This window comes from Mustela erminea, chromosome 11, assembly GCF_009829155.1.
Source record: "Mustela erminea isolate mMusErm1 chromosome 11, mMusErm1.Pri, whole genome shotgun sequence".
In the NCBI taxonomy this organism is placed as follows: Eukaryota; Metazoa; Chordata; class Mammalia; order Carnivora; family Mustelidae; genus Mustela; species Mustela erminea.
Genome location: NC_045624.1, coordinates 95260124 through 95283894, shown reverse-complemented (window position 1 = coordinate 95283894; position 23771 = coordinate 95260124). Strand labels below are relative to the sequence as shown.

General features: G+C 44.4%; 1 protein-coding gene across 1 annotated transcript in view; it reads right to left on the bottom strand.

Moving 5' to 3' along the window:
- The window catches only part of ABCA13 (ATP binding cassette subfamily A member 13), a 323477-nt gene that overhangs the window by 47838 nt on the left and 251868 nt on the right, over window positions 1-23771 (bottom strand). Inside the window, exons 53-55 of the mRNA XM_032305346.1 lie at window positions 22258-22511; window positions 17007-17199; window positions 14638-14747 (exon numbers count right to left, since the gene is read on the bottom strand). Of these exons, the coding sequence (XP_032161237.1) occupies window positions 14638-14747; window positions 17007-17199; window positions 22258-22511 (557 nt within the window). The remainder of the gene's footprint in view (window positions 1-14637; window positions 14748-17006; window positions 17200-22257; window positions 22512-23771) is intronic.

Genomic DNA, 23771 nt, shown 5'->3' with positions numbered 1-23771 from the left:
ACACAGCAAGAGTGGGAACACAAGCCAGGGGAGTGGAAGAGGAAGAAGCAGGCTTCCCGCTGAGCAGGAACCTGATGCGGGACTCGATCTCAGGACCCTGGGATCATGACCTGAACCACTCAGGTGCCCCTGGGAGTGACATTTTTAAATTAAGGACAAGATTTCACACTGGAATGGAATGAAGAGCCCTTTCCTCTACTGTCAGAGCAGAACATCTTCTGTTGGCCCTGCAAGTAAAAACATTTGCATTTGCTCTCAGTTAATGGACACTGCCCCGCTCAAATCTTACACATAAGAGATCTGGCATTTATTATGAATGGTATCCACTGCTGTGGGTAGTTTGGTAGATTGTCTGCAGAAAGGAGCCCGAGGCTCCTGAACCAAAGTGGGGCTAGGTCTTTAAGTAGCATTAAAGACACATTAAGTCAAAGCATCCTGTGGCCTCTCTAGGTCTGTTTTGTTAGCCCAAATACCTGCTGTTCTGTGAGTAGCTAAAATACTTTATCAACATGTAGGAGAAAAGAATTGTCTAGAGAGATCGATTGATACCTCAGAGTTTAGGTGAACAGGACCCATTTCAGTGGTGCTTTGTTATAATCCAGATGGAAACACCAAGTGGGCACAGCCCTATGGAAATCTGCACAGAAAAGGTCACATGACAATGACGCTATGGGATGAGTCCAGAGTCTAACATCTAAGCCAGAGTTCATCCCACCTGACCTAGAAGATGAGCCTGTGGTTAAAATCTCAGCCTATCTGGGAGTGATGCAAACGAACCATTGTGTACATCAAGCCCACTGTCAATCACAGTTATGTTATTAGAAAACGCTCTGCCCTATCTCATGGTTTGCACAGCCCTGCGTGTTGGTTATCCGCACCCAATAAAGGAGGTCACGATGTTCTGTACGCTTTATGCTTCCGCACCTCTTGGAAAGGCAAGACATTTTTCAAGTAAGGATCTGACATAAAAATGAACTCCAAGTGGCTTTTATCAGGATGTGACCTGACCAGCTTTTTCCCCTGCTTTCTTTATTTAATGATGTAACCCAGCAAGGAATTCTGAAAATTAAATAGAATGTTTTGAGTCTTCTGAGAGGTCTCTGCCAAGCCAGTGTTTCAATATTCAGGAAGACTCTGCCTGGGTTCTACCTCTCACTTCACGCATTTAATTCCCTTTATATTATCAGCAGTCTGTAAGCTGTCGGAGTGAGTTATAAAAAGAGCCAACACAGAACAGCTTTCCTTCCGAGTCAGATTTTTAAACCTGTCTGCCTTCAAACTGCTTGATGCTTTATGGCCACTGTGCACACATCATCCCAGAGTCTACTCACTAGTGTCCCCCAGAGCCTTCGCCAGGTAAGTTCAGGGCTGTTTTCACAACTGGTTCCTGAGTAACTGGACTGTCCATGAGCTGCTCATTGGCTCTTGGACAGGAGCCCTGTGTTGGGAGAAGCTTCTGAGCCCATGAACAAAGGCAGTAACTGGATCTGCACCCTCCACGCTGGCTGCACGTCATTTCAGAAAGAATATCATGCCTCCATATTGTTTTCTTTCCTAAACATGGGTCAGTAAGATGTTTTTACCTCATCTTCTAAAGGATAGAATAAGTCCATTCCCTGGGTTTAAACCTACACACACACACACACACACACACACGCACCCCACAGATTTTACCATCTATACTCATAAGCGATATGGGAAATTCAAGATATCAACCATATTTAGAGGTATCATTCCTGTGAGAAACCAAGTCTTTCCAACCAGCCTAAGAAATAAATACTGACGTCCACACCGTTTCCGGTTGTTCAGCCATAGGTACGCCAGGTCAATGACCACTCTCTCATCCAATCTTAGCATCATCCTGCCAAAGCCATACCTGAGTGAGTCGGACCATCAGCCCTACCACATCTGGCATTTTCCTTTTGCTTCCACCCACAGATGTTAGAGAGGAGGAGGAAGGGAATGAGTCCTGGGACTGAGAAGACAGTCACCACTAACTCCACACTCTGTGACCAAGGCAAGGGTTTCACCGGCCTGGCCTTCAGCTCTTCACCCATAAGAGGAAGGGGTTGAGCATTTATTGAGGAACTACTAGGTATCGGTTCAGAGAGCTCATGATCCAGCAACCTTACCTATGAAATATGAAACACAGCGTGACAGGATATGTTAATGGTAATACAGTCAAGTGTTGCTTGGGATGGAGTGACAATAATTCTGTCTTCCCAAAGGGTGGCCATAGACTTGTTTGTGCTTGACTCTGATGGGCAGCTGGAGCTCACCAGATATAAGAGGTACATGGGGAATACAGAAAGAGGGTCAAAGAAGGAACACAGAGGACATGATGGGCATCAGAAATCTTACGCAATGCTGAGGAAGGCTTGGCTCCCAGGCAGGGAGGGCACCCACAGGAGAACGGTGTATACAGGGGACTTTTATGGAGAGCTAATGAACTTAGAAAATATACAAACTGATTTTTTTTATTTGACAGAGAGAGATCACAAGTCGGCAGAGCATCAGGCAGAGAGAGTGGGGAAAGCAGGCTTCCCGCTAAGCAGAAAGCCCAAAGCAGGGCTCAACCCCAGGACCCTCAGACCATGACCTGAGCCGAAGGCAGTGGCTTAACCCATTGAGCTGCCCAGGCACTCCTACAAACAGATTTTAACATTAAAATCTCGTGTTAAAACTTTCACACAGCTTGATAGATAACCTCTAAGTTTGAGATTGCTTCTGACAATCTTTGGACAAAGGAAATCAAATGTATCAAGTTGGTATTCCTACCAAGCCTGACCCCCAGCAGCCTATTTTATTCATTAAAGAAAATAGGGTCCCATGTTAGAAAAACCTCAGGGAAAAAAGGATTGTAAATTGATGAAGACTTCAATCTAGCTTTTGTGTTTAAATGTCTACAAAAGGAAGCAATAGCCCCGATATTCGTCTTCAGCGAACATTATCCTTTAATGAACAAAATGCTGAGGGACATTCTCTGCCGGAGGTTTTCAGAGTTTTTCTAATATCCCTTTGTAATGAAACAGATAACCCAAGATGATTTAATTCCAGTGGTAGGTCAGTATAGAAACCCAGAAAGATGTATGTTAGCGTAGGATACAGCCCCAGTGCGGGAATAATAAATTACGCCCCACACTACATGTGAGAGGTCAGCAGTTCTCCACATACTGAAGGAATTTTCCATTAACAAAGGAAATGATAGGGGGACAGGGGCCTGGGTGGCTCAGTCAGTTAAGCATCCGACTCTTGGTTTCAGCTCAGGTCATGATCCCAGGGCCGTAGGACTGAGCCCTGCATGGGGCTCTATGCTGAGCCGATCATGGAGCCTGCTTAGGATTCTCTTTCTCTTCTCCCTTTGCCCCTCCCTCCCTCCTCAAACTCTCTCTCTCAAAAACAAATGAATGAATGATTGAATGAATGAACAAATGAATGAATGAAACTCTCAGCTCTAGTGGTGCAACAGCTCTGTTGGTCATGGGTCAGAATGACACCCCGAATAGCATAGACCCCATCTAAGGTAATATGTTAGCAGATGTGCAGTAAATGTGGACAGGTAATGTGCACAGAACCAAGCTTCTACACTCTGAACTCAGGGTATCCCCTTCCCCTGGGAAGCCTGAGGCAGAAGGCACCACGTATCTCCTGGAAACCATCAGTGAACAGTGACAATCTGGCCTGCCCCAGTGACATCAGTGTTGATGGCTGGTCTGTGCCCCCGCCATGTCTAGGCTCTCCACACAACAGACACCACTGTCTCTTACAGAATAGGAAGGTTGGATCCAAGAGACACTTTGCTCCAAGAAAGGAAAATTCAAGAATACAATTGTGTTGAGGTGCCTGGGTGGCTCAGTCAGTTAAGTGTCTGACTCCGTTTCAGCTCAGGTCATGATCTCAGGGTCATGAGATCAAGCCCTGCATTGGGCTCTGAGCTGGGCATGGAGCCTGATTAAGATTCTCTCTTTCCCTCTGCCCTTCCTCCCTGTGTTCTCTCTCTCTCTCTCTCAAATAAATAAATAAATAAATAAATCTTTTTTAAAAAAATGAGATTAGAGTTAAAAAAAAAAAAGAATATAATTGTATGATACAGAAATGGCTCAGTACGTGCAGATGTAGAAATCCAGTGAAACAGGAGGAGGGCATCAGTATGGAAAGTGCGGAACACGAATGATAAACTCCCGTGATAGGATGTGAAAACTGGAAAGCCGGATGAAACGAGTGAACAGTTAATACGATTATAGCAACAATGTGTCTTTATGTGTGTGTGTGTATGTCTGCGTGCAGGACAGGTAAGTCAGAGATGATGGAGACATGGTAGATACATGAGAGACATGATAGATACACACATGCATAATACATACATGATAGATGGGTACATATAACTTATTGATAAATACATATATAATGCATACGCACATGATAGATGATAGGTATGGATAGATGATAGAACTTATTTTTTTCAAAACTGGGACTTCAAGAATAAAAATCACTTCATGTAAGATTATAGACGTTTTCCCTTCATTGTTTTTCTAAGCTGACATCGGTATTGTAAATCACCATTTAATTTAAAATGGGAGAGAAACAAATTTTCAAGTAATTCCTAGTTGGTGAGGTTATGGTTTAAATTACCCTGATCTGGGACTCAAGTTAGTCTAAAGAAAAATCTGGCTTTTATAAGCAACAATGAGTCCTACGCCTTTTTTGTAATATTGGTATTACAGTGGTTTAAATGAAGCACAGTAATGTGTGTACAAGTTCCTAAGTGTGATACCCAGAACACCTGGCAATGTGATGGTTATATTAGTGCCTAATGGTTATTGCTCCCAAGAATTCTCTGATAGTGATCAATCAAGACAGAAGGAAGCCAACAGGGGAGGACAGAGAAGAAAGGTCTGTCCCAACTGGATGCATTAAAATGTAACAGACTCCAAAAATGTTGTTCTGACGTGTGATAAGAATGCCTGTCTTTTTAAAAATTTGATTTCTTTGAGAGAGAGAGAAAGAGTGAGCACAAGCAGGGGGAGCAGCAGAGTGAGAGGGAGAAGCAGACTCCCCGCTGAGCAGGGAGCCCAATGCAAAACCCTGAGAGGCTGACTTGAGCCGAAGTCAGACAATCAACCAACTGAACCACGCAGGGACCCCGAGAATGCCTATGCCTTAAAAGAGTTTTTCTAGTATTTATTATTTAATTGCCTGACAATTTAACACATGATCATAATACAAGATATGGAAAGGAAAGGAGCAAACAAGGAAGAAATAAAAATTATCCATAATCCTTACTCAGGTGTACAGCTACTGACCACCTGCTGAGGCTTTCTTCCAGCTCCTTCCTGCACGCTGCCGTTCTGTCCTTTCTGTTTATATTCTTGCTGCTGAGAAGGTGGTCTTTGGTTTAACTCAGCACAAGGTCAAGGGAACCTCCTGCAACCATGGAAATGTTCTGTATCTGACTGAAACAGACACTGTTAAACTCATATACTGCCCTGCTCGTGCCACTGACTTGGATTTATAAGTGAATGTATTTAAGTGGAAGCTTGAAGGCACCCGGGGGGCTCAGTCAGTTCAGCATCTGACTCTTGATTACAGCTCAAGTCAGGATCTCAGGGTCCTGGGATCGAGCCCCGTGTCGGGTTCCAGGCTCAGCACGGAGTCTGCTTGGAATCCTCTCTCCCTCTGCTCCTCCCCCTCAGATAAACTTAAAAAAAAATTATGAAGCTTCGAAGGCACACATGGTGAGTGGCTGCTGTTTTGAACAAACAGAAGCCTAATTTTACTTCTTTATTGTATTTTTCTCTCTTCTTTCCTTAAGATCTTATCTGTATGTTTGGACTCTGCAGTTTTCCTACAAAATGTCCAGGTATGAGTATCTTCTTAATAGTTCTGCTTGAGAAGCATCGTGGTTTTCTATGAGAAATATTACGTAATGGCCTCAGGGAAATTTAATAACATCATTACTAAGTTAGAAGCATCTTGAAAGTTTCTGAAAGGGAAGTTAAAAGTTCCCTACAGTGGTCCGGAAAATCGAGGAGCTATACTTCGAGATCTCTGACCATTCCTTGTGGGCAGCCTATTTGCTTTCTAAAGTGCAAATTAAAGTGTTGGTGTTTCACCAAAAAGATTACATATAATTATATATATGTATATATACATACTGTATGTATATGTATATATGTAATATAATATATAACAATACACATGCATACACATATATATATACACATACACATATATGGCCAATACAAATTCAGAGAAATACTATAATGTGAGAGTATATATGTCTGAGAAAGCTAAAATTTTGCCATATAAAAGCTCTTTTTGAAAGAAATACTTTATACATACACATATATATATGTGTGTGTGTGTATATATACACGTATATACGTGTATATATCATATATATGTGTGTGTATTATATATACACAATCATGTTGCTGATCAGAGTGAAAGTCTTACCGATTACGGGAAGTAAGAAGCAGGATCAAGAACAGGCAGGGGCACCCGGGTGGGCTCATTCCGTTGAGTATCCGACTCTTGGTTTCAGCTCACCCCAGGGTCCTGGGGAGTCGGCTCGTCTCCCTCTCCCTCTGCCCATCCCCCTGCTCATGCTCTCTAAGATAAATAGAAAAATCTTTAAAAAAAAAACAGATCAAGAGCAGGTAAGAGAGGTGAACTGAAAGGAAACAAGCTAACAGGATTTGGAGTTTGCTCAGATTCCTGTCACCCTGTAGATAGCTACCTGTGGGTAATCCTCAGTCAGCAGGACCAGCACAAAGCTGGCACAGCCTGAGAGACACAAGGCTGCTAGCAACTCGACATTGATGAACTCATGTGACACACGGAGTGCGAAGGGCTGGCTGATCCAAGAGCTAACAGAACCACACCCGAGCCTCACGGAGACTGTCCGTCCCTTGCAGCCAGGACTGAGGAGTGACTGCCCCATTGTGAGGCTACGCAACTTATCCCTCTGGAAAATTCCAGAGTCTGATCTGCTTCCAGAAAGGGACAGGCCGGCATCGGTTGGCTCTGAGGCAGTGCCTGAGTCCTCTGGCTACTCTAGTGACAATCACTGGCCTGAATTCCAATAGCAAGCGATCTGGCAACTTCTATGTTGAAAACTTGGATTCACATCCTCTGCCCCTTTCCAGAAGTCCTGACTTCTGCACCTGGGAGTAGTTTGGTCAGGATGAGGTCGCCCTCCCCAGGCTGTCACAACCATCAGATGAGATCACAAACGCCAAGCCCCTCGTGTGGTGGGATGCTTGGTGAACACTAGAGTCACAGTACTTTGTAATTACTGTGATTAGCATTTATTCTGTCTAGAGAGGCCACAAACAATCTACCTACACCTCCAATGGTGTCACAAACGAGGCAATGGGGAGGGCCGGGGACTGTGACAAACTAGGAAGCCCGTTCTGACCAAGTGCCGTCCAGTTCCAGCATGCATACACGATCGTTGGCCTGCGGTCTTTCCATCTGTGACCACCGGCCTTGGACCAGGAGCTACAGATAATTTAAACCAAATTATAATGGTCAGTTATGAAATTCTAGGCCGATTCTCCAATTGGAGGACATGCATTCATAGACATTAATAAATTAAACAAAAAGAAAACAGCTCTGTTCCTGATAATAGAACCTCAGAAAAGACACAAAGGGGACCTCAAAATGATGAACTACGGTGCCGATGTATTCCAATTAGCTGTCGGTAAGTTATGAGCTTCATGGGCAGGAAGATACATAGTGGCTCTCTGTGTAGTTAAGGATTCCATTGTGTTCTAATTACCCATTTAATTCCTTGAATACCAACGTGCAATTAACATTACAAATAATCAAGGTTAAAAATATAATTAATGCAAGTGTGATTTAGTTATAATTAAACTAATTACGCAGATATGTAGCATAATAAGGGACTTGCAGGCCATGAAGGAGATGTAAATGTATTCTTTCTTTCAAGAACAGCTATTTGAATTTCATTTTCCAATTAGTTTACAAATGATGGGATGCGATTATGAACAGGAGTCAGCCTTCCAGGGGTGAGGAAAATAGACCATATATTTTTTTTTGTTGGCTTTGGAAATTCAGATTCTTTTGTCCATCTGTACTGGGAGAGACGTTACAGAAACACACCATGCACACACACACACAACACACGCACGCTACCGAAGAAACAAAAACACACCTTCTTCCTTCTACAGTTGCAGGGAAAATCAACAGCATAGTAACCTGAGACAGCTTCCTTTCTATAGATGCAATTCCCTTCCAGAGTCTGCAACAGGATCACATGTAACTCAAACACTCCCCAGCCCGTCGGTTCTGCTGCCTGCTGTTGAACAGGATAGTTCGAAATATTGACGTTTTATCAACTAACGCAGACCAATCAAAGCATAATTGTATCTTTGCCCACCGACACAGCAATTACAACAGTAAAGAGCCAACACAGACAGGGACATCTGGGCAGCTTAGTCGGTTGAGCGTCTGACTCTTGGTTTCGGCTCAAGTCACTATTTCAGGGCTGTAAGATCGAACCCCACATCGGGGTCTGCACTCAGAGAGGAGTCTGCTTGGGGCTCTCTCTCTCCTTCTACACCTCCCCCACTTTCCCTCCCTCTCAAAAAAAAAAAAATCAGATTAGGTGTTAGCCTAGGATCTGAAGGGTTTAAAGGGTATCGGTCTTGTTCTCTTTCCGAGCTACATACAGACTATAAAAGTGTATCTGCTTTGTAAAAATTCACTGAGATCTTCTTTTCTATTTATGACTTATTTATATATCTGTTATATATTATAAGTAACTTCTATTTGTAACATTTCTATTTATAACTACTTTTCTATTTATAACTTACTCTGTCTGTGTGCGTGTGTGTATATATGGAAAGGTTCTTGAAATGAAATTTTTTTAAAATATTAAACCAAGAAACACAAGGTTTTGAATCTCAGAAATGCTCTTCCATCAAACTTTCTGAAAGATTAACTCAGAATTATATATGTCATTTAAAAGACAGTGACAGTAATAATACTACTTTTTACATTTTCAGGATCAAGGTAGAGCTGTACAAAGAAGTATCTTTGTACACTTAATGATTTGATAAATTATTTAGGGGAAGAAGACTTTAAAAACTACTCAAATCAAGAAGTTAGAATCAGTTAGAAATTAAAAGTTCTTCAAAAATTTTATTTTTTTGGCAAGTCTAAAATTATTGTATATATTTATTTTTTATTATGTCCCACACAATTTTATTTATTTATTTATTTATTTGAGAGAGCTTGAGAAAGAGAGAGAGAGTGGAAGGGCAGGGGGCTGAGGGAAAAAGGAGAAAGGGTCCCAAGTTGACTCCCTGCTGAGCAGGGAGCCTGATGAGGGACTCGATCCCAGGACTCTGAGATCATGACCTGAGCTGAAGGCAGATGCTTAACTGACTGAGCCACCCAGGGGCACTGAAAGAGTTAAAATTTTTAAATTAAGTAAATAGGTCTTTCACACAGTATAGTCAAAATTACAACAAAGATTAAAAATCAGAATAATTTAACAGGAGGGTTAGAAAATGAAAGTTTTCAACAACAAACTACTTTTGTTTAAGTAAACGAAAGGAGATGTACATCTGTGATAAAATTCAGTTTACTGCAGAAAGGTAGGAAGAGCTCAGTAATCAAAAATCTTTCCTTAATGACATAAATATGTCAAAAGAAAAAGAACTACAACAGGTTCATCTGTATGAGTGTTAAAATGATCAATTTAATGTTTGCCTTGAAGAACTTTAAATAAAATTGCAGAATAACACTAACAAGACACATACTATGCACATGGGTTTCAAACCACCACATTTAACAAAACAGAACTACTACTACTGGAGTGAGCAACAGATACACTACCATTTCATAGTGTTTTGAGAGTTCTTGGATAGTGCAAGGTTTGCGGAAGAATAAAAAGGTTTGCACGGAATAAAAATCTCAGTGCTTTCCAAATTAATCTATAAATGCAAATTATAATTAATTAATTAATTAATTAATTAAAATCAATTAAAATCTCAGTGGAAATTGCGGGCACAATGCTTTGCATGTCTTTCTGTACACACAAAAAATGATGACTAGATTTTATTTCCTTCGTTCTTGTTATGTAATTAGTGTCTAGAAAAGAAAAACATCTCGAACATCTGCGGGCATCAGAAACAAGGAGGAAGGGAGACCAGGATCTCAAGCCACTGTCTGCTGGGTTTTGGATCCAAGTTACATAAAGCATCTGGAGGTCTGGCCCCTGCAAGACTGAACACACTCGTAAGGGGGACGTAACGGGGACTGAACATACCTCTCTGTGATGACAAGGGACCAGAACCAGGTCCAGTGTGGTAACTGGGTCTACAGCACAGCCTCACTCCTCCTGAAAGAGGCTGAGAGAAGCGGGCTGGGAACTCGGGGTACAAGAAGGCTGCTCATCCTCCAGGCCTCTCAGCAGGTCAGCACCAGGCAAAGCCGTGCCGTGACTGGAAATGGGATGGTTTCCCTATGGCTGCAAGCGGGAACCCTAAAGTCTTCAACACAAGACCTGGTTCTGCACGGGAGAGTCAGAGAATCACAAGAAGGAACCACCCAGCTGACAGAAGGTGTCACATAGGAAAAGAGAGAGAAAACGGCAAACACACAAACACACTCCCTTGTGATGTCAGTGGCCGAGTCCCAAGCCGTGAGAAAATCGAAGAAAAAATGAAAACAAACAAACGAGATTAAATGTTTCTTGATGGAGACAGATTCATCTGGATGAATAAATCTAAAAAAGATATGCAAGGAATGTATAAGGAAAAGTCCAAAATGTGACTAAGTGATATTTTTTAGGGACACCTGGGTGTCTCAGTCGGTGAAGTGTCTGCCTTCGGCTCAGGTCATGATCTCAGGGTCCTGGGATCGAGCCCCACATCAGGCTCCCTGCTCAGTAGGAAGCCTGCTTCTCCCTGCTCCTCTGCCCCTCCCCACTCATGGCCCGCCCAAATAAATTCTAATAAATAAATACATAAAATCTTTTAAAAATAAATGAATGCTATTTTTTAAGTGACCTAAATAAATGTCTATATATACCACAGTCATGGAAAAGGCAAACAGAATTTCATCAAGACCTCAATTTCCTCAAATTATAGTATAAAAATGTGATGCAATCCCACGAAAGATGTAAATATTGTGACATTTTTATAGAGAGTGGTAAAAGGATCCTAAAAGTAATACATCATAAAGGTCCGGAAGAGTTCAAACAATACTGAAAATTAAGAACCCGGAGGACAGGCAGGCAATGTAGCCGCCTGGGAGGAAACGCGAAGCAGGAGAAACCAGAGCCGAGAGCCCAGCCTGTCCGAGGACTCACTATTACAGAAGTGCCTTTTGATGGACACAAAGACACCTTGGTAGGAAGTGGCATTAAGCAAACTAGAACTCAGAACAGAAAAAATATCAAGGGGTGCCTGGGTGTTTCCATCAGCAGAGCTTCAGACTCTTGATTTCGGCTCAGGTCCTGATCTCAGGGTTGTGGGATAGAGCCCCACGCGGGGCTCAGTGCTGAGGTGAGCATGGAGTCTGCTTGAGATTCTCTCTCTCCCTCTACTCCTCCCCGCCCCCCCCGCTCTGTCTCTAAAAATAACAAAATAAATAAACACATATTTTAAAAAACATCAAATTCTATTTCTACCACATGGTGACTCTAACTATTAATTAAAGACAATTTTAAAGTTTTTGACCTCAGAAAGAGAAGAATTTGTTAAGATTCCAAGAATCAGAAATACAAAGGAAAAAAAAAAAACATTAAATTGGCTTCGTCAAAACTGCAAACATCAACACATACAAACTTATAAAACAAAGTTAAAATTCAAGGTACCAAAGAAAGATAATTCTTAAAACATGCAAAAGATTAGTTTCCAGTTGGTGGGGATGCCAGTTGGTGCAGCCACTCTGGAAAACAGTCAGGATGTTCCTTAAACAGTTACAAAGATACCCTACCATCCAGCAATTGCACTACGAGGTATTTACCCAAGGATACAGAAATACTGATCTGAAGGGGCACATGTACCCTAATGTTTACAGCAGCAATGTTCACAACAGCCAAACTATGTCTATCAAGTGATGAATGTATAAAGATGGGGTGTGTGCACACAGTGTAGATGTGTGATGTACACACACATGCACACACACACACACACACACACACACACAGTGAAAGGCGGCTCAGCCATCAGAAAAAATGAAATCTTGCCACTTCCAATGACAAGGATAGAACTAGAAGGTAATATATGAAGTGGAATAAGTCAGAGAAAGTCAAAACTCATTTCACTCATATGGGGAAGTTAAGAGACAAAACATGTGAACATAGGGGAAGGAGAGGAAAACTAAACTAAGATGAAAACAGAGGGAGGCAACCCATAAGACACTCTTAAGCACGGAGAACAAACTGAGGGTTGCTGGAGGGAGGGGGTCATTGGGGGTGGGTATTAAGGAGGGCACCTGTTGGGATGAGCACTGGGTGTTGCATGTAAGTGATGATCCCTAAATTCTACTCCTGAAACCAATATTACACTGCATGTTAACTAACTTGGATGTAAATGAAATTTTAAAAATAAAAATTTTAAAAATAATAAAAATTAAAATTAAAAAAAGATTCGTTTCTGGTTAAAGGTATGAAAAACTCTTACATTAAAGCATAACAAAAAGACAGACAACCTTATAGAGAAAAGGGCAAAGGGCATGACAGGCAATTGGCAGGAAAGAAACCTACCACACAAATAACTGTGGGAAAAACACTCGAGTTCATGAATAATCAAGGAAGCGCAAACTAATTTAACAATGAGATTTCATGCCCACCCGATTTGTAAAAAATAAAAACAATAACTATTATTGAAGGGGATTGGGAGATGCTTATGGAATAATATAAAGGAGGAATACCAAGTAAATGATCTTTATATGCTTGTCTGATTTTAACATGTGAATCTCTCCACATAAATACATTTAACCACCCATACTTCACATAGAGATAATAGATAAAATTAGATATAGGGACACCTGGGTGGCTCAGCCGGTTAAGCATCAGCCTTCGGCTCAGGTCATGAGCCCTGAGTTCTGGGATCGAGTTCCTCTTCGGGTTCCTTGCTCAGTGGGGAGTCTGCTTCTCTCTCTGCTGCTCCCCCTGCTTGCACTCTCTCTCTCTCAAATAAATAAACTCTTTCCAAAAATAGATACATACACATAGAGATGAATGCATGTCTAAATTACACTAGCAGGAGACGTGTAAATGTTAACACTGTGCCTTAGGAGTCCAAGAAAACCTCCCAGTGCCAGGCACATCATAGAAGGACAAGAAGTATTTGTTGATGCAAAGAATTAGCCAATTCATGGGTGATTTTCATATTTTTGAACAACTTTTTTTTCAATTATTCTATTTAAACCCATATATACAAATCTCAGGTGCATGATTTCCAAGCGTGCTTAGGAGAGACTCTGCGACCCCAGCAGACAGACTGAAATCAACCAGGGTACTCAGACGGGAGCTGCTTATAGAAGGACCATCGGAAGACGTGGTTTTCCTTATATAAGTTGAGCAACAGACGTGTGAAATCTATTATAATCATTGTCAATTAGCAATCAATTTGCTGCAGTAGAAAAAAAAAAGATATATGCCAGGGGCCTTGTAATTGGTATGGAAAGGAAAAAGTGTGCAGAGATGGGGCCATGGAAACGTTTGTATTGGGATGCATGTGACAGCATGCGAAGGACTCGTCCGGAAAGAGCCCTAAGCTTGCAAGTGGACATTTTAATTAGTGTGATCAGGACAAGTTGGCTCCTCGGGCAAATTCAGAGGAAGAAGCAAGCAGCCCATCCTGCCTCCAGAGAGGCTTAGAACCAGGAGTCTCCTTCTTATGAGAGACGAGAACCTCTAACGGTCCAGACCAGGCAGAGATAGAGAAATGGGCCTTTTATCCGACTGGACGATCACACCTCTGATGGCGCCCACAGCCCTGGGGACAGTCCCCAAGTTGCAGTGCAGTTCAGAAGGAATGAGAGGATGCTTGGAGGGTAAAACTCTCTCTGGGGGGTTGCCCATAGAGCCCCCATGGGACCCAGTGGCCTCGGGCAGCCTGTGGTGTGTGCAACACCCAGCATCTTGCATGGTCTTTGCAGCAGGGAAAATACATGTCCTCCCTGCTCCCCCAGATACCACCATCTCGATTCTCATGTGGATACTCACTCTGACCCAAAGCTGTCAACCACCTGAAAGAGGGGTCTGGGTGGCCAATGAGAGAATCAATGTCATTCCCTGGGGCCACTGTCCCATAGGTAGGGGTGTCTGAAGCTGGATCTGTTGGTGAAGCAAGAATGGCCACCCTCTGGCCATTTCCTGCTCACCCACATCAGCAGCCAGACACCTCAAGCCCACGGGGGGGTCACCAAAGAGGTCAGCCCTGCCTGCTTTCTGCAGACATGTCCTTGACCCTGTGGCCAGATGTGGGCAACTTATCTCATTGGCCCCGGAAGTTCCTCCCTATCTGAGGAGAGGCTCCTGGCAGCTAACAGGAGGGTAAATCTTGAGAGAAGTGTGTCTCAGACTCCTGGCACAGGACTGAGGGGATGAGGGCTGTCCCTAGGCAGCAAGAGCAACCGTCTTGGATTTACCCTGTGGCAGTCCTGGCGACAGCATGTCCTGAGGTTGGAGGGGCGTCCCCGTTCAGCATCTTGAATGTGGTGCTCTTCCCGGCCCCATTGGGCCCCAGGAGCCCAAAGCACTACATAGAGAAAAGACACAGGTGAGGAACAGCTAAATCACAACAGACAGCTTTGACTTCCAGATGGCTCGGACCCGACATTTCCGGCTTCTGCTACTCGTAGACCTTCAAATGCACACGATTGCACAAAGCACTCTGCAGAAGACCGTGGGATCTGAGCAAGGTGACCGTATCGACAATCGCCCAGGAAGAGTGAATCTGCGTAAGGAGCACTGCAGAGAGTCACGGTGAGTGCCTGCCCCCAGGATAGTGCTGAGATTAACCGTCTGCTGCGGGGTCGTTCCAACAAGGTCCTGACTGTGTCTCTGTGTGGAGGACGAGTTTTTGAAACTCACTTCATTGTACTCATTATCCCCTTGATGCTGCTGCATAGATTAAGATACATCCAGGGGTGTGGTTAGGGAGCTCGGTCAGTTAAACGTCTGAATCTTGGTTTCGGCTCAGGTCCTGATCTCGGGTTGTGAGATCGAGTCCTCAATCAGACTCCACGCTCAGTGCAGAGTCTGCTTACGATTCTCTCTCTTTCTCTGCCTTCCTCCACCCCGCACTCGCTCTCTCTCTCTCTCCAATAAATAAGCAAATAAAATCTTCAAAACATAAATAAAGTATGTTAAAATATCCTCCTTGCTCTCCCTCCCCTTCTCCGCACCCCCAAGTCAGACTCTAGGCTGCTCCAACATGAGTTAAGAAGAGAACTGTCAGTTCTAAACTCTGACATCAGCATCAAGACAGCATTGGGCGGGGGAGGAGGGGTTGGTTCAATGTCGTCTTATATCCCACAGGACAAATGGCTTTCTTGCCATCTTTTCCAGACCTAGGCTTTATCTCTCAGTATGTCCATAGCTACAGGTTCTGTGGCAGAGCCGGAGTCTGTGTGGTTCTTAAAATCTCCTCCAAGACCTCTGTTTTCTGGTGGCATCAGCTGGCTTTCTGTCTACTGACCTCAGGTGACTTCCCTGACCCTTGAATCTCAGGAAAGTGCCTATTCTGGCTTTCCTGGCACTGGCCCTCCCTAGAAACCACAGGGCCCTATTTGGGACCTCTGGATGAGAGGGGCTTCCTTGAATTCCCACCTGCTTTCATAGCCATGCTTCCCCCTGAACTCGACTGATCCCTCCCACCATCTCACGCATGGACCCAGCTGCCATTTCCGGACAGACGGCTCCAAGGCAGTACCACCCACGTGATTTGGGGCAGCACACGTGAGGGTACCTAACATGCTACGTGATCATGGCCTTCCCTTTCAGATCCCTGGAGCAACTCCTTTACGAAACATTCTAAGGTTTCCTCTTACTCTTCAGCTTAAAAGTACCCCAACAGGTAGCAGTAAAACTAAAAAATGATTTTTGAAGTGGAAGTAAAACAAATAGTTCAGTATGATGCCAAAGGTTGCAGAGTTAGTCTTTGGGTTGAGTGGCCAATAGTAGCTACCAAAACACCCTCCTTAGTGTACTGTCCTTGTCAGCCACAAACCACAGGACAGACAGCACATGAGGGTACTCCTGGATCAACCTGGATGGGTCCCCAGGCTTCTCTTGCCCTCAGAATTCTCCTCTCTGAAACACCTGCTCTCTGCCACAGCACAGCATGCTTGGCCATCCCATAAGCCGGTAACCTGCCTCGAGGTTCTCAGGAGCTGGGCACAACAGCAATGCAAGGAACCTCTTATTTTTCACAGTTAATTAACGGTAATCACTTTCAGAGTTGATTTCTCTTGAGGCAATTAAGCACAAATCAGGAACAATTTGCATGGCTTCCATCAGTTCTGATTAAACATTTCTATAAGAATTGATGCCATATCCCCCCCCCCAAAAAAAAAAAATTCTAAACTCTGGCTTTGGTGCCAGTGCCCTTTTCCTCCCCAGGGAGCGTTTTACTAAATGGGCTTAACTGGCCAGTTAAAAAGTGTGGATGTCCAAGTAAGAGTTAGAAGAGGTTCCCTAAATTAACTGGATTGATAAAATATTTCCCTCAATAAAATGTCATCCCATAGCCCAAGCAATGACTAAAACTCTTCAAACGCATGAAATATTGAAAACTGTGAAACGATAAATTCCCATCCATCAGTCAAAGTTTTCCCCAGGGGAGGAGTCAATAGACTCTCTACTCAGATTCTGTGTCTAGTGATTTTTGCAGAAATGTCAGAAATCGGAAAGCTCTTGGCTCTAATCGCAGATACTGTGAGCCTACCACAAGCAGGTGCACAGCTAGAGATACACGGGTTCATAACAGAGAGGATCACAAACAGAAGGTCCTTACCTCTCCTCTCCGTATGCCCAAACTAATATCTCGCACAGCAGTGGTCCTCTTGAAGAAGCTTCCATAGCTTTTACTAAGGTTGTATAGCACAAGAAGGTCTTCACTGGTTCTTCCTTTCAACACTCTTATTTGCTCTTTTTCCACGTCTATGTCCTTGGAAGATGTGACTGTGCCTTGAATGGCAGACGGACCCCTGGAAAGATGAAGTCAGAGTTAATTCACAACCGCGACCTGGAAGGGGAAGAGTCAAGACAGACAGAAAGTTCAGAGACTCGTTGAAACAGATGTGGGTGGCCTTGAGCCACACTGTCAGCTCTGGTCTACACACCCTACTTCCACCACTGTGACTGATCATGAGCGAGAGTCCAGGGTGCCTGGGTAGGTCAGTTGGTAAAGCAGATGACTCTTGATTTGAGTTCGGGTCATGCTCTTGTGGTTGTGAGTTTGAGCCCTGTGTCAGGTTCTGTGTTCAGGGCAGGGTCTGCTTCAGATTTTCTCTCTCCTTCTCCCTTGGATTTGTACTTTCTCTCGCAAATAAATAAATAATATATTTAAGAAAAAAATAACAAGCAAAGGACCACATTCATCCCCAAATGTGAAGGGAAAGACAGCAAAAGGGCACCTGGGTGGCTCAGTGGGTTAAAGCTTCTGGCTTCAGCTCAGGTCATGATCTCAGGGTCCTGGGATCAAGTCCCGCATCCAGCTCTCGGCTCGGTGGGGAGCCTGCTTCCCCCCTCTCTCTGCCTGCCTCTCTGTCTACTTGAGATCTCTCTCTCTCTCTGTCAAATAAATAAATAAAATCTTAAAAAAATATAAAAAATAAAAAAATTTTTTAAAAGACACTGAAGTGGACAGATGCCCAACTAGAGGTACTTTTCAATTTTATAAATAATAAAATCTGTCAGTCTTCCGTGTGAGGTAGAAAAAGAATGTATCACAAGATTAACTGTAACAAACGTTATGGTTACATAGAACACATTGGATTGTATAGCAAGTACTTTGCACAACACGGTGCATGAGAGACTTAATAAGTGTTTGCCAGGTGAATACCAATTTAATTTTCGATTCAAATTTATTTGCTCTAAATCTGAGCAGCTCCCTTTTTAATCTTCGTTATGATTTTCAACCTAGCACATTTTGACCTTAAAGCAATTTCAATTTCCCCCTTAAACTGTAACATACCAACATTTTAATCATTAAATGGGTACAGACCACTGAGTTAAGGCTATACCAAAATCAACTTCCTGGTTTTGCCCAGGTGATCTTGTCGTGTAATATGCGACCAAATTATCATGGTATCCTTGGGAGAAGCTGAGGGAAGGTTGCACAGGGACTCTATATGAATTCTGCAATTTCTTATGAGTCTTAAACTATTTTGAGATCAAAGGGCATTTAAAATAAAATATCCACTGTTGGCTCCCAGAGTCCTAGGTCCTTTCCCTGTGTTGTTTTTTTCTGTGCCTAAAATCATCTTTGAACAAATACAGAATCTATTGAACACACAACCTAGGAGACAAGAGAATAGAGCTAGCTACTTGGAAGTATGTATTACATGGAACCATTCACACAACATTCAAAAGCATGAGAAACACATCACTGGAGATAAAAACAAGATCTGTGGGAAATTACAGAAGTCGGTACTCCAAGATCATTATATCAGCATGAGAGTGCTCTGTCATATTTATATTCTGTATTGGGAACAAGGATTATATGGTGGATTGGAATTGTGTAACCTAGGCCAAATGTGGACTTCATGTATTGTATAGAAAGATTGATTGATTGATTTATATGGGGGGGAGGGGAAGCAGGAGAAGGAGAGAGAGTCTCAAGCAGACGTCCCGCTGAGCTCAGAGCCCAACATGGGGCTCGATCCCATGACCCCGAGATCACTACCTGAGCCGAAACCAAGAGTTGGCCGCTTAACTGACTGAGCCATCAAGGTGCCTCTGAACTTAATGTAGTTTAGTGAATAAAACATAATGGCTTTTAATGTGTTTAAAAAAAAAAGAAAAGAAAACAAGAACAGTGGTTATGTCCAGAGTGGCTAATGGAACGGGTCACGAAGGCAGTGACGTGTTTGCTCTCCCTTCAGTTTGTGAAAAGTCATCCAAATTCGCACTTATCAGCGTGGTGGTTTCTTACCCCTTTTCTGGCTGCAGGCGTGTCCCTGGACCCTTATGCTGGCCTGGCCTTCTGCTGTCCTTTTCTGACTTAAAGAGGGGAGAGTCCTTCTTCCTCCCTGTCTCCGAGACCCATGCCCAGGTCCCCCCTTCAGCAGCTCTGACCCTGTCCTCACTGGGAGCACCTGGGAAGCTTTACGGGTCCCCCCTCAGGCTCATCCCCAGAGTTTCTGATCTCAGGGTTCCAGGTGGGGAGGAGGCAGGAAAGTATATCTGTTTACAGTGGGTGTGGGACAGTGGCCCCAGGTCGCTTCTCGTTGGCCACCTCACAGCCCAACACACAGGGCTCCGAAATGCACCACTGCACCCCCTTCCAGCTGACTAGCACAAAACCAGCCTCTCCATGAAAGAGGAAGGAGACGCCCGGGCTCCAGAGAGTCCAAATGCCCAGCAGCAGCAGAGAAGTTCTCCCGGGCCACCTGCCTGCTCGCACCTGGCAGCCCCTTGGACGCACAAGGTCAGGTCAGCTCCAGACTGGAGAGAAGAGGGGGAAACGGTCCCAAATGCCCCCGGGCTGCCTGGTGTTCAGCCAGGGCTCAGGTTCTCATGGAGATGTGGCTTCTCAGCAGACAACCAAAGGCCAGCAGCGGATGCAGTTCAGGACCTCAGCAAGCCCATCAGACAGCCAGGAGGAGGTGGCTGCACCTGCTCATGGACACTGCTGGCCCAGGTCGGGGTGGGGGATGGTGGGGGAACAAGGGCAACAGGCACTAACTCTCCCAGGTGCTGGGGGCGGCGCCTTCCCATCCACGCACGATTCAACACCAGTGCACGGTACTCCACATGCAACGGAGCGGATGGTCAGGCACAACAAAGTGACACATAAACACTAGAAAACCACACTGGAGCAGAGAGAGAAAGGCCACGACAGGAAGGCTGAGAAGGCATGGGGGGGCCCTGGGAGGTAGGGAGCAGCACGAGGTGGGTGCTGGAGGGCAGGAGATCAGTCCCGCCAGAGGCCCCGACTGAGCAGACCACCAGAAGCAAATGTCACCCATGGGGGTAGGGGGTGGTCATGGAGAGCTTCACAGGGCATCACATGCCCGACTCAAGGGGGCCTGGCTAAGAACCTTGGGGTTTCTTGTTTAGGCAATGATTAGTGACGTGGTCAGACATGGACTTTATTTTTTTCTTTTTTAATATTTTCTGTTTATTTGAGAGAGAGAAAGAGCACAAACAGGGGGAGCAACCGAGGGAGAAGGAGAAGCAGGCTCCCTACTGAACAGGGAGCCCAACGCGGGACTCGATCCCAACACCCCAGGACCACGACCTGAGCCGAAGGCAGACGGTTCACCTACGGAGCCCCCCCAGAGACCCCCAGATGAGGACTTAAAAAAACAAATTAATTTAGCGAGGTGGTCGCTGTATGGTCCCCAGTAAGGAGGCGGCAGGCAGCAAGCGTCCCAATCAGATCACCCTTACCTCCATGCAAGCCTCCTCGCTGACAAGTAACAATAAATATTAATGACCCCCTGTGGAGAGCAAAGGCATTACTCTAAAATACCATAGAACGCAGGCTCTGCCAAGTAAGAAAGGGAGTTTGCTCTTTCAAAAAGAAGTCCTCTGATGGTCCCGGAGAGAACGGGGCACCCTGAAATCCACCCAAGGTGGTTCTATGGTTTAGGTTTCAAAACAGATTAAACTCATGAGGGGCAATCACGGAACCAATTATGCTTGAAAGGCACTCAGAATTCTCTTCCACGTTCATTCAGACACTGGAAATCTGGGGCCGGAGAGATCGGGGCCAATTCAAGAGAGCTTTGGGATGGATAGTCAAGGCAGCTCGCGGCTCTAGCAGATTGAAAGGAATTCTGCAGGAAGCATGTCATGAAATGACGGATGGGAACAATTCTACAAAGACATCGCCACCAAATAGTCACAATGTGTCCACAGTCCTTAACAGCTTCTCCAATGACACGGTCCTAATTAGTAATTTCTTCATGAAGGGTCTGTCTCAGAGATGAATTTAGAGACACATGCGGCTCTTGGAAAGACCAAGGCAACGGATGGGGGCCTGGTGGGTCACAGGAAAACACACACACTGTGAGGGGACATAGCAAAACACATTTCCTCCCTGTGTGTCTGTCCTGACATTACGTGACAATGCTCGAGACACCTGCACAAAGTCGCCTTAAATCCCACTTAGGATGACAGAGATTGTGTGTGTGTGTGTGTGTGTGTGTGTGTGTGTGTGTAGATGGGCCACATTATGGACCTACAAATATATACACAGTAACATAAACATAAATAATATATATATATGTTATATGCAATTATGTACTTATATGTGAGATATATATAAATGTTAATATTAACTAATAATACATATGTGTGTGTATATATATATATATACACACACACACACATCTCCCTGTGCTACTTGAAGTTCATCACCGAACAAAGAGAGCACAGCATTAATGACAACAGACAGGATCTGGCAAAGGGCAAGTTCTTATCAGTGCTGACCTTCCGTCCATTCCTGATGTTGCAAGTTTAAGTCATTTAGCCATAAAAATAAATTATGTGAGGGGCGCCTGGGTGGCTCTGTCAGTTAAGCATAGGCCCTCAGCTCAGGTCATGATCCCGGAGTCTTGGGATCAAGTCCCACATCGGGCTCCCTGCTTCGCGGGGAGGCTGCTTCTCTCTCTGCCCCTCACTCTGCTCATGCTCTCTCTCTCAAATAAATAACTAAAATCTTCAAAAAATTAATTAATTAATTAATTAATTAACTTCGTTATGGTATCAACTAAACTTGCCCTAGATGCTACAATCAAAGTAAGAGGGGATTTAATCACAGGGGAAAATTAGTAATTAGAGCAATTATATCACAGGTCAACACTTCATCTTTTTTGATATTCTCCTTCACAGAGTGGGTGACTCATGTCAATGAAAAAAGGAAAAAAGAAAGGAAAGAGAAGCAAAAGCAACATACAATCAAGATCATCACTCATCCGCATGGCGTATCACACAGATCGGACACATTTGTTGTCTTGTGCTCTCTGGGACGGAGCTTTCTCTCCTTCTTTGTGGAGCAGCTGGTGCCCTCCTAGGCTGAGCCCCGCAGGACATACCGTGGCCGCTGCAGAAGGTCCCAGTGCAGCACAATCCTCAGGAGGAGAAGCACCGTGCCTTGCAAGGCCAGCTGTACGAAGATCCAGCCCAGGAAGTTCATCTCAAAGGGGCTCACGTAGGAGTCGATGCCAAAGTTGTGGGTCAGGTCATATTTGATCTGATTGTAACAGAGTTCTATGAGTCCCTGCCCCAGGCAGAACTGAGGGAAAATGGTGAAGACCCACTTGAGGACGTCATAGATGTTCTGTAAATTCTGTACAGTGAGAGAAAGGGGAAATAAATCAACCTGAAATCTCTCTCCCCTGCTGTCCCCCCGTCACAGCCACTCAGTAACAGGCACAGATGGCCATCAAACCTAAGAGGATCGGTGTCAAGACTCAGGTCTGGTGGTTTTGCCTTCTGGGTGGTGGACGTGCTTGGGAGCCCTCATCTGCTTCTTCCTTCTGAGTTCGGCTATTGGCCGGGCATGCCTATCCCGAGCCTGTCCCACAGCTGTGCTGTGCTTTGGAAACGCATAACTAGTGCTCCTCCCAGGCTCACACATGGAGGGGAATTCTGTCTCCTGATGCATCACACCCAAAGCCTCTCCCGCACCTGATTCAGGTGAGACCTCGGTAAAGATTTCAAGTTGAAGCTAGGATAAGGCAAGACTTCTGGGGCTGTTGGAATGGACTGCATGTATTTTCCTGCAAGAAGGACACGCGTTGGGGGGTAGTGTGTAATGAAATGTTATGGACTGAATGTTTATGGCTCCCAGATTCACAGGTGCAGCCCTGACCCCCAGTGCGATGGTATTCGGAGGTGGGACCTTAGGGAGATGATTGAGGTCAGGAAAACAGAGCCCCCACCATGGGATCAATGCCCTCCTGGGAAGAGTTAGAGACACGAGAGCTTGCCCTCTCTGCTGCTTGAAGTCATCTCCAAGCCAGGAAGCAGGTCCTACGGAGGAGCTGATTCTACAGGCACCTTGAGATCTCAGATGCACAGCATCAGCTTGTCAGGCCCCCCAGCCTGTGGCAGGTGTTACAACAGGCCAGGTAAGACATACAGGGAACATCCCAAGTCACGGGCCGAGGAGTGTTCAAACAAGCAGACAGTACTGGGAGCTGTCACTGAGAGCAGGTAAATACCATGGAAGGTGCCTAGTATGAAATTAGCATATAGTAAATGTTGAATGTATGTAGCTGTCTCCGTGAAACATGTTACAATCGAGTGTTATGACAAGGACAAGGACGAATAAGGGAGCAGCTGGAAAGAGAGAGCATGCACAGAAAATAAACATATACAAGACAGCCTGCATATGTTTGGGCAATATCAGTTTTAATTTAAATGTATATAAAAATTCAACATCTCCCATAGAATTTGCTTTTTTTTTTTTTTTTTTAACCATCTGGTGTTTTAGGAATGTTCGCTTTATTTTACAAGGAGATGAGAATTGTTCCCATGTTAATCATCGTCTGCCAGAACTTTCTGGAAAGTATCATGTGTTTGTACCTTGATGGAGCGTCACTGC